The sequence below is a fragment of the Amblyomma maculatum genome, chromosome 11 (assembly GCF_055883805.1).
Source record: "Amblyomma maculatum isolate TAMU_Amacu chromosome 11, ASM5588380v1, whole genome shotgun sequence".
Lineage (NCBI taxonomy): Eukaryota > Metazoa > Arthropoda > Arachnida > Ixodida > Ixodidae > Amblyomma > Amblyomma maculatum.
This window is the reverse complement of record NC_139354.1, coordinates 138,108,845-138,119,192: the sequence shown is the minus strand read 5'-3', so window position 1 is coordinate 138,119,192 and position 10,348 is coordinate 138,108,845. Positions and strand designations below refer to the sequence as shown.

Below are 10,348 nucleotides of genomic sequence, written 5' to 3'. Positions count from 1 at the left end.
CCGAGATTCATATGGACGCATTAGTGTTGGCTTGGCCGCACGTAAGAAAGTAACGAGATTTAACCCCTGGTTCGTGAAAGCACCACGAGCTGCTAAATTATTTGCTGCAAACATCTTCATTCGTCATGGTAGCCCCTAAGTTCTCGTTATACGGGCAGAAGAGCCACTGAAAGACGACTGCGGATAATCCATGAACTCGTGGATTAACAGAACGTCTAAACAAATCACTCACAGAACACGAAACCAAACGCAATACCTTCAACACCATCCTTCCCTACGGTGTCTTCTCCTACACCTCACTACAGAAGACCACAAAGAAGGCGCCTTTTATTCGTGTTCACGACAGAGACTAAACGACCACGCTATGCACCCCGCTCTCAAACGTCACAGAGAACAACCTTCACGTCGCCGTCTACATTATGCGGTAGAAGGTGCCTGGAAACTTGCCAGATCACCAAAGTGCACCAGTCTGTACATGGACGCCAAACGCTACAACCTAAGGGAAGACAACAGGAAATACAAGTCAGCAGATCGAGTCTGGATTGGCGCACCTATTAATTGCCGCAGATTGAGTGAAATACTTTTGCGCTACTATCTAGGTCCGTGCAACGTCTCTCGTTGATTAGATAAAGTAGACTATGAAGTCATCCCTGATGGAATTACAGCTTCCCAGCGATACCGGGTACGACAATGTCTTCAATCTAAACCCGTATTATACGGACGTTTCTATTGCCAGCGTTTATTTATGCTGCAAGTGTTTATTTTTCGACCGCCTTTTAGCATCGGGTCGATGCTTATTTGAGAAGGGAACTACGCTACGAACCTCTGTAACGTTTATTTAATGAAGCAGTTGGAACGCGGCTTGATCGTTTTGTTTATTATGCGAGATGCGACCAGATTTATACAGAATGATCGCAGCTATGCGCACCTACTACCACTGTACTTGAGATTGCTGTAGTTAATTTTTGGGCCTCATGAACTTTCCTTGCTGGTTTTAAATTCGGTTCAGTGGCGGCCACTACTGATCACATTTGTTGCCATCGCTTCCACAAAGCTGTTCTCCTTTGTGGGCTCAAGATCCCCAATAAAGAAATCGTTTCGGTGACAAAATTGTCTTCTCCTCAGCTGTACCAGACGTTGTAACCTCTACAAGACAACATTAAAAAGTTTATTATTATTTTTCTTTTACTGTTCGAGAAAATTGACTGAGAGAGTAGTAGCACTACTCATAATCATGGATTGCAGGTACTGACTGTTGATTTTTTATGCTAGTAACGTGCTCCACAAACTGCCCTCAAAGAATATAGAGCATTTAAATAAGTACTGAAGGCGGATGCCGTTTTTGCTTACGATATTTATATCACTGGAACAACCCTTAGTTAGATATCTGCAGAATCTTTATTGCCGCCATTTAAGGAATAACGCCGAGCTAAATGTGCTTCTTATAACGTGTACCGCGTTGTTTTGCGCACACCAAGTCACTTTTTTTGACAGTATATGCATATTACACCTCCGTGTTTGTTATTAACTGTATGTTGAATGAACCGTGTCTTCAATGTTCCGTGTTTACACACTTCGTCATTTTTACTGTTTTCCATTTCTACATTATTGCTTATGCTCGACCAATTGTGCCATTATGTATCGGGTTAAAAACAAATCAAGTTTTGCCTAGGAATACTTTTGTCTCGCCTTTCAACATTTAAATGAGATCCTACGGGTAAGCATTCATTAGTTTAAGTCACGTGAAATACAAAAGCTCCCGTACTTATTGAAGGCAGCACACTTGCAGGCCGTTCCGTGGCACTGACCGCCGTACCCGGTGTTCTCCATGCAGAACTGCTCGCACCTGTGGGCTCCCGTCATGCAGGGAACCTCCCCTGCATGCCACACGTTGACGGTGAGAAGCAGAGCCAGATTACGCCGGAGGAGAGCGCGCTCCTCACGCGCAATGTGTCCCGCCTTTTCCAAATGAGAAACCTCGCGCACCTATAGTTTCTATTTAACGGCAACACCATGTAAGGGAGTTGGTTAGTTGGAGTTGCATGATGAATTGCAGCGCCACCCAGCAAAAGGAAAACGTAGACAAGGTAACTTATCAGCACTCAACCACTGAACTTCCAACCGACATATAATTCAAATGCCTTTATTTTTGCCTTTCATAAAGTTACAGACAGAGGAGGTGCAGAAAAAGCTATTAGACACAGCTTGACGAAGCCGAAGCCCACTTTCACTTGGCAGCAGCTAAGTGGCACAATGGTGGGCACAGACAATTACACAGTGCAGTGTGAAATATAACGATGAATAAAAAAATTCTGATAAAGTATATTCGCATCATTGCTAGGAGCAACTTATATATTTAGTAGATGAAACCCCCAGTTATTATATGACTTCAATAAACCACAATGAAAAGAATGTTACGTGGCCCATAACCTCCTCAAAAAGCGCAAGCACAAGTTGGTCAGGGTGACCGAAGGCACACTAATACAGGTATCATGCAGCCTATGGCTATCTCAGCGGCCTCCATAATCTCTCGCTCTCTCTGGTCAGTGTGCTTGCTGATCACAGGCGGTGTGGTGCACCATGCAACATCCTTGTCTATGTTTTTGATTATATAAGTACATGTGTAAGTAGTAGTTTCACGTCAGTTTGAAATTAAATGCTCGTGCATCAACATGTCCCCATCCTTTCATTTTTTTTTTTTTTGTTGTTGTGATGCTCTGCAATTGCTCCCCGTAGGCCGCTCTAGCGACCGAGATCTATTTACGCTTTACCTACCAGGACACCTTATTCGCGACATTCCGCCTGCGCGTGGAGTTGAAGTTCAGTCTCATTCAAACGTATTTTTCGTAGTCAGCCGTTTACAGTAAAGATGTTTGAATCGCTATGAGCAAGCTGTGCGAAGAAAAAAAAAAAAAAAGGACGAGAACGCGTGATTAACAGCCAGCATGCAACAATTCGTCGTCTCTCGCTTTCGGAGAAATGTTGCGGGTAAAACGAAACACCTGTTAAATAAATATATATGTATGCTTCTATTTATTTGTCTTCGAGTTAGTTGTAGTACTCCTTATTCAGTTTTCCACACATCTCAATGTGATTCACGAAGTACACCAAATGGTAAGGGTGTGAGTGGCGGCTTACCGATTGCGGAAGTTTTAGTATCGCTAACAAAATTTTGATATTGCCTTTTGGGAACGTGGATATTGGTTAGAAAAATGTCGAGGTAAAAATTTTTTGTTTTAACTTTTATAGTATGAAGAGTTAAGTGAATACTACCACCCCTAAATTTAAGAAAAAGCGCCAGATGAACTGAATTCGATCCGCCCAACCAAACACGTGAAAAGACAGCTAGGAACAAAGCGCATAAGATGCATGCTCACGCGGACCGCGTTCCTACGTCCGCTTCGACTAATTATTGCCACTGCAAGTGCGGCCATAAAAGAAAGTAGGAAAATGAGCAAGCTCGCAATAGCCTCCGGAAAGAAGAGAAAAGTGAGGAAACGTAGCAGGTACAACCGCGGAGAAAAGTTTACGGGTTGCGCATCTGTGGCATCCCCGCAGTCACGGAGAGGAGATTACCCGAACACATGAAAGCACGACGGGGCATACGAGTTGGTACAAAAGTATCGTTTCAACGGCCATCGATAAAACGCAAGAACTCTTTTCCGGACTGGCATCCCGGAAAATTTTGTACTTGCCTGTACATCGTTCGTTGCCAATCTAATATCGAAATTTAATCACATATGCTTTTCACATTTATGAAGTAGATGAGGCTAGAAACCATGTCAAGAGTTGATTCAGGGGGGACCTTTGCTTGCTCTATTATGTAGATTTCTCGACGTGCTTGACTAGTGAATGAAGCTTGGGTCTTACTTAATCCGCCGTTACTGGTAGCACGTATCGCTGTCATCGGAAGCACCGTTCATAAGGATGTTATTCTCTTTTATCAGCTTTCTACTGTAGATGTTTGCCTACTATCACATGCTTATGTCTTCGATAAGGCTCAGAAGTAGTCGGCGTGGGTATAAAAGCACCAATATTTGCCCTTTTTTTACGCTCCAGTTATAAACAGTTTAAGCAAACATTTCTGCTAAGTAATGCCGAAAGTTGGGCAAGTTGGTTAACGTTCATGATGTAAAATAGCGCGAAAAAGTACACGAAGAACACGGATAGCGCTCGTCTGTGTCTTCCTTCCGTCCTTCGTGTACTTTTTCGCGCTATTTTTCATCAGAAACATTTCTGCACTGCGTTTATAATCGGCTATGATGCACCTGTGTCGCACATGCGCACAGGTTCGGAATCATATCCAACGCCCCCCCCCCCCTTCCCCCCCCCCTCCAAAAAAAAAAAAAAGACCGGGTCAGCCGCAGAAGCTTAAAGTGAGTAAAATAGAAAATGTAAAATCGAGAAGGATGGCGGCAAGATCAAGGAAATGCCCTACTTTCTTGACATGCATCCCCAGAGATGAGTAATTTCAGACCTTCATGCGTTTCATCAGCACCTGCGCCGGCAAGCGCCTCGGAGACATTCATGTCGGCATTCTTGCATCCCTGCATGCGACCTAACCCTAGCTAGCGAACTGCCATCAAAACAGGCTTTTATCCAAGCAGAAAAAGAAGGTTATGCAGATTCCATGGACGGGAATAATTATAGCAAACATATCTCATATGCGCGATCACATAGCTGCATGAGGAAGCTAAACTAGATGGTGTATTTTTTTTTTCTAAATATTTTTCCCGAGGAAATTCGACGCAGTTTTCACCCTAAATCTTAGCTCCGCAATTTCAATAATTTTTCAGTCTTTCCACGTAGGGTTTACGTTAACTACAATCATAGTCTTGTTAGAGGCTTGATTTTACCGTTTGCTGCTATCTATCTCAAAGCGCCAGACGTTTCTGCATTATCACAAATTGCATCCTGAATTCTCACAAATATAGTATATGGTTATATAAATCACTTTAATAAACGTTTTATGACATATTTAAACGAGCTAAACACTGCAATGAAGAAGCTATACGCACCTGTATGCATTATGCACGTGGTTTTATCGCGTGTTCTCTCTTTTTCACTCAGTTTCAGTTTTGTCCTATTTCGGTTTCTGTTTAACTTAGAGTGTGCTGGTAATTGTCTTCGTCTTTGATCGCATTTTGTCATCATTATTCACGTGAACCGAGCCGTATGTATAGCCAATGTTCAAACCAATAAAGAGCTTTCTTTCGACATGAACTTCTGACGCGCGAGCTTCGTCTCCCCTTCTTACCGGCCACCTCGGCCGACGCAGCACATATTATGCAGAATTTTGTACATATTTTGCTGCAAAATATGCATGCAGCATATTGCGCAGAATATCATGTATACACTCACATTTACCGATTAGATGGTTACGGAAACAGCATAATACTAACGACATGCTATAACGCTGCATTAAACGGTTTGGGATTGCCATCCTGTGAATGCCTTCGTAACTTTGTCATGACGAGCACAGCCACGTAACTACGCAGTAAGCAATCGCTTCCTTTACAACATTTTGCCTGGCCTCCCAGAGTTCTAGAGAACAAGATTGCACCAGCCGTCGAGCAATTTGTGATAAGATGTATACGCAAGTTTTCCGTGGCACCAGTCCCATGTTACCGCGCTCAGTATGACTTGCAACATGCACGAGCTCGCGTTACTGTGCATTTCGAGTCAAGCGCCTGTGCACAGATTTATACACAGTTGCTAAGAGTTCCCACTTCTCTGGTGCTGTGCAGCATGCCACTTTCAATTGCTGTCAAGCCTAAACCATGACAAGGTGGCCACTGGAGCGTTGCAAGCCATTATCAGCGCGAATGAAATGCTCACTGCTTTAGACCTGAATGCCACGTAATTCGGCCTTGACGTAGTAAGAGAAAACGAAGCTGATACTCGGCAGGCAAGAATTCTCACTCGGGTCCTCGCTCATACGCCCGGGCAAGGGTCCCATCGGCGGTGGGGCACCCGGAAGCATGGGCCCTGGGCCACCCGGAAATATGGGCTGTGGCTGACTGCAGACGCAGTGGAACCCGCGGCAATGACCACCGCTACCCATGAACTGCATGCAGCCCGCCTGGCATGCCGCGAAGTTGCCGAACCAGCAGGGATCATTTCCTGCGCCAGACACGCAGTGACAGGTATACAGATGCTGAAGCACAACAGCCACAGCATTCACGTCCGGTATAGAGAGCATCTCTCCGATTTGGCCAGCTATTAAATTCGGCTCTGCATTTCACGTACACTCGTGCAAGCTTCGAGCAACGTTATGAAAGGAGGACACAATTTCGTAAGTTTTATGCGCCTTATTTGATGATGCACTTATAAAGAACGGGCTTCAATTGCCGACTAGCGAGGAAAAGAAGTTACGCAACAAGCAAAACGTAACTGCATTTCAGCCACCGGGAATGTCACTTTCAGGTTTATTTTGTTCTTTTCCTTACTCTCATACCATTTACGAATTATAAAAATTAGTTCCTCTTTGTAATTAATCTTGACATTCTTCAGAATTAAGGTCAGCAAGACAGACTGGGACAAACTGCAGTCAGCAAGAGACAAGGCTCAGTGCCCCACATTGGGCAATTACAGATGTTGCCAGATGAATAAGAACAGAAAGAAACGTGCACATTAGACTTGCGGTTGAGAGGCGGAAAGAGGTTTGCTCAAATATTGCATACCTGGTCCCCGCGGATGCTGTCCACGGACTACTGTGAGCGCTGCGCATAAAAGGTGGAAAACAGAGGCAATGCAGTTTCTCATACATTAGGAAACAATACGTGTGAGGCAATATTTACTCTTGTTGTCGAGGCAGAGCAGAAATAATTTCATGCGTGTACGTGTAAGCTCCAACTTTAATTATCATTGGAGAATCTTGAGCGACAAACTCTTGGCGCGGAACTAGTCATTTAAGTGAGTATATTGAATTCTGTTGTACCTGACAAATTAGAATTCCAACAAATATTTCTGAGACAAATAATGCAGAAGTGTTTCGGAACCACGCCTTAAAAGGTTTGTGGAAGTGCCCTTAAATTCTAAAAGCAGCAAAATGGACATTCGCTGACATGGGACGTCGACGACATTGAAATAATTGTATTGTCCCGGTGGGCTTCCCTAACTCTGCGTATTGCACCACAACTGCAAATATTGCAAATGCTAGTATTATAATGCTATCGGTTTGATTCACAGTGTTTAACGTTCTAAAGTGACCTCGGCTATGAGGAACGCCGTAGTGAAGTGCTTAGGTAGTTTCTAACTGTATAACACTTATATTTTTGAAGCTATCAATAAGGATGCATGGCAAGTCTGCACTAATAAATTAAAATTGGAAAGCGAAAGGGAATACTGCAAATCGACCTTCCAGTCACCTAATTCGTAACAGAGCATATATCTTGCACTACCTAGAAAATGACTAACGGCTTCCTGCGGTTCTAGATTTACACAGAGAACAGAGAGTAGGTAATTGAATGGTTAATAGTGCCTCGAGCTTCAATCAGAAAGGTGACTAATAGCGATATTTGCGAATAAACGTAGGTATTTTACAAACAAAGCGCATCACTTGCTTCAGGTTTATTGGCAAACTGCATAGTTAGCAAGCCAGGACACAGAACCACATATTGTATCGCAGGCTGCGTGTAGAAGAAGCTATGAAATCAAGATTTTTGTCGATTCAGCCGCCAGAAAACTGGTGTACATTTTAGTGAACTGCATGCACACTGTTAAAGCTATTGTTAGAAGAAGCATGACCAGATCATACTACAATTCGTCCTCAAGGTAATATAATACTCTTCTCACAACCATTCTATTTAGACCGCTTCATCTCTGCAACTCTGTGCTGGATGAGTGTGAACGTCGTCAGAGCTCACCTAAGCCTGCCACCAGTAGCAACGCAGCAAGGTTTTTTCGCCACACCGGAACAAGACGTTGTGTCCAGGTTATCTCCTTGACCATTGTGAACTGGACGGGGTTGACAGGCAGGAGGGCCCACCTGTCCAGGTGATAGCTATACGGCTTACGGCCCTTGGGCGACGTCCCCAATGGTCCTGCCGACGGCGCGATGAGCGGGATCGTAAATCACTGCAGTCCCTCTGCGGACCCTTCCAGCAATCTGCGAGGGTGCGTGAAAGCTTGTCATTCACAGGTCGTGCGCTGTCCATGCCGCCACGAGATACGGACAACGGCAAGGTGGGACGAATTTGCACTCGGCACGGGCCATTCGCCTTGTTGTTTATGCAGCCCGCGACAATAGAAACGCTCTTACGAACCGCACGCATCGAGATGTATATATGCCGTTGTGCGCACAATCCTCGCTCTTGTTCGAAAGCTGAAGCAGTTTAAGACACCGATCTCAAACGTTTAAGGCGTCACTAACCCCGGGTAAAGACGTTCACCGTTTGCAAATGAGTTGAATCAGGGAAATAATAAACTCTGTCACAGTTCTTAGAATAAGAAATAAAAAAGAAGCCCTTGACTAGAGTACACGACGCCAAAAGTAAGCGCTTGTTTATCCTGTATGTTGCACCGTGCTCTGTCGTCGCCCTCTACGCGCCGCTGTAGTTGATGAAAAACCAACTAGCTCGACAGCATGTCTTCTTCGCTAAAAAGAGACATTTTGATTCTTTACCCACTTCCAGAAGATGAGATGAGTTGTAAAAACTAGACTAACCTACCAGTGCCCATAGTCTTGCAAGCTAAGGACTCATGGGTATACTCAGATTCTGCGCTCAAATTTTGCACTCAGCTTCTGGCTTTTACAGTGAATGCCTGTGGCTCGCAACGAAAATTTAGCAGAATTCAAGAAAATTGAGGTTGCGGGACGGTAACCTGTTACTGCATAATGCAAGACTAAGTGAACGTCCTGAACACACAGCAACCTAAATACCCTCCATAAATACGGAAAGGCTGGGCTTCACACTCAATGAGACGTTTTTCACAGGCGATATTTGCTAATGAGCAGCCTTTAACAGTGTGTGCAAACTATAGCCTAGGCCGTATACGTAGACTAGGAAAATGCAACTTGAATAAATAAATGACTACTTCCATGTCCTTCAGTAACAATTCTGACAATTTTCTCGCATCATGACTTCCGCCTTTTTTTTTTAAGTTTCAGAAATCTGTTCTCTTAATTGTGTCTGTGCATCACAAGTTCATTTATTTCGTAACAGTAGCACTTATTTCCGAGCGCAACCACTCAGTGTGGCTGCTTTAAATTGCTGACACGCGTTTATATCGGCAGCTGATTCACAACAATTTGACTTGAGTTGCTGAAGGTGCAGAACACTGTGATATTCTTGCTTGAATATTGCAAGTAAAATGCCTCAGGTCTGGCCCACTCATTCTAATTAACAATCCAAAACTATCGAAGTCATTCATATAATGAATTAACAAGACTGCGGCTAGGCAAGAGACCACTGTAAACCACAAGAAGGCGTCTACAAAAAGAGGGGGTCTACTCCAGACTTTCGTGTTCGATCCCTCTCGGCGTACTCCGCAACCTCGATAGGCGCAACTTGGTTGCGGTAAATGTTTTCCAATTTTGTTGATTTGACTCTAATGGGCATTGGATGCTTGCCGGGAGTAAGCCATGGTGAGACCGGTGATAAAACCAGTAGTATGCCACCGCTTTGGTACCGTGTTTTTAACCAAACGCGCTTGAAGAGGCGCGGAAAATGCTTGGGAGCAAGTGCGTCCAAGAGGTTTCACTCGCCAATGTTAGATAGTCGCAACACAGTTTTACAATGCAATTATTAATTCCGGCCACCGAACATGCAATCTTCCGCATCATTTCCTTAGGCAGCATAAATGGGCTTATGTTCTCTTTAGACGATAGTGTAGTAAATAAAATCAAATAAAAAAGGAATAAAATGAGAATATTGCAGTTCCTGATACTAAAACCGACTCGCGTTATGCACTCCGTAGTAGCGACTCAGAGAGCAATACATTTTTATCGCAGGACTAAAGGAAGATTGTCGTTTTATTTTGAAAATCAAAAGCTGCAGAATAAAAGGGCAATCTGCAAGAGCCGAACATATCAACAAAAAATATATTACCTACCAAGAAGAACTGTCGCTGGCAGAACTGGCGACGCTGAACTGTCGCGCTAAACTCCCCAGCGGCACCTCGGTGCTTTCAAGGGCCTTGGGGCCAACGTTGTCTTCTTTTGAAAGGGTTTACACAATGGTACATTTCCCTCAATACGGTTTATACGGAGCACAAAGCGAAAGTGAAACATTAGCAAGATTCACCACGAGATCCGCGTTTCGTGTGTTCCTGCCCGCTGCTGCTTGCAAGAAAGCGAGTCATTCTTAGTGCTCAAAGAAACCACCTCAAAAATAAATCTAGATGT

The 10,348-nt window shown here is 44.0% G+C and overlaps 1 protein-coding gene across 1 annotated transcript; it reads right to left on the bottom strand.

Moving 5' to 3' along the window:
- Positions 1-1,728: 1,728 nt before the first annotated feature.
- Positions 1,729-7,953, bottom strand: LOC146175056 (uncharacterized). The gene is made up of 4 exons (XM_084585511.1): positions 7,869-7,953; positions 6,684-6,722; positions 5,923-6,123; positions 1,729-1,877 (listed from the first exon to the last, which is right to left on the bottom strand). Exons 1-4 carry the CDS (start codon positions 7,951-7,953, stop codon positions 1,729-1,731), a joined length of 474 nt encoding a protein of 157 aa, XP_084441637.1.
- Positions 7,954-10,348: the final 2,395 nt, after the last annotated feature.

Excerpts from the sequence above, each read along its gene's own strand:
- LOC146175056 (XM_084585511.1), bottom strand. The coding sequence starts at position 7,953 with ATGGTCAAGGAGATAACCTGGACACAACGTCTTGTTCCGGTGTGGCGA. Across the intron at positions 6,723-7,868 it reads GCTACTGGTGGCAGGCTTAG|CGCTCACAGTAGTCCGTGGA; the intron begins GTGAGCTCTGAC and ends TTTTATGCGCAG. Across the intron at positions 1,878-5,922 it reads GCGTATGAGCGAGGACCCGA|GGGAGGTTCCCTGCATGACG; the intron begins GTGAGAATTCTT and ends TGTGGCATGCAG.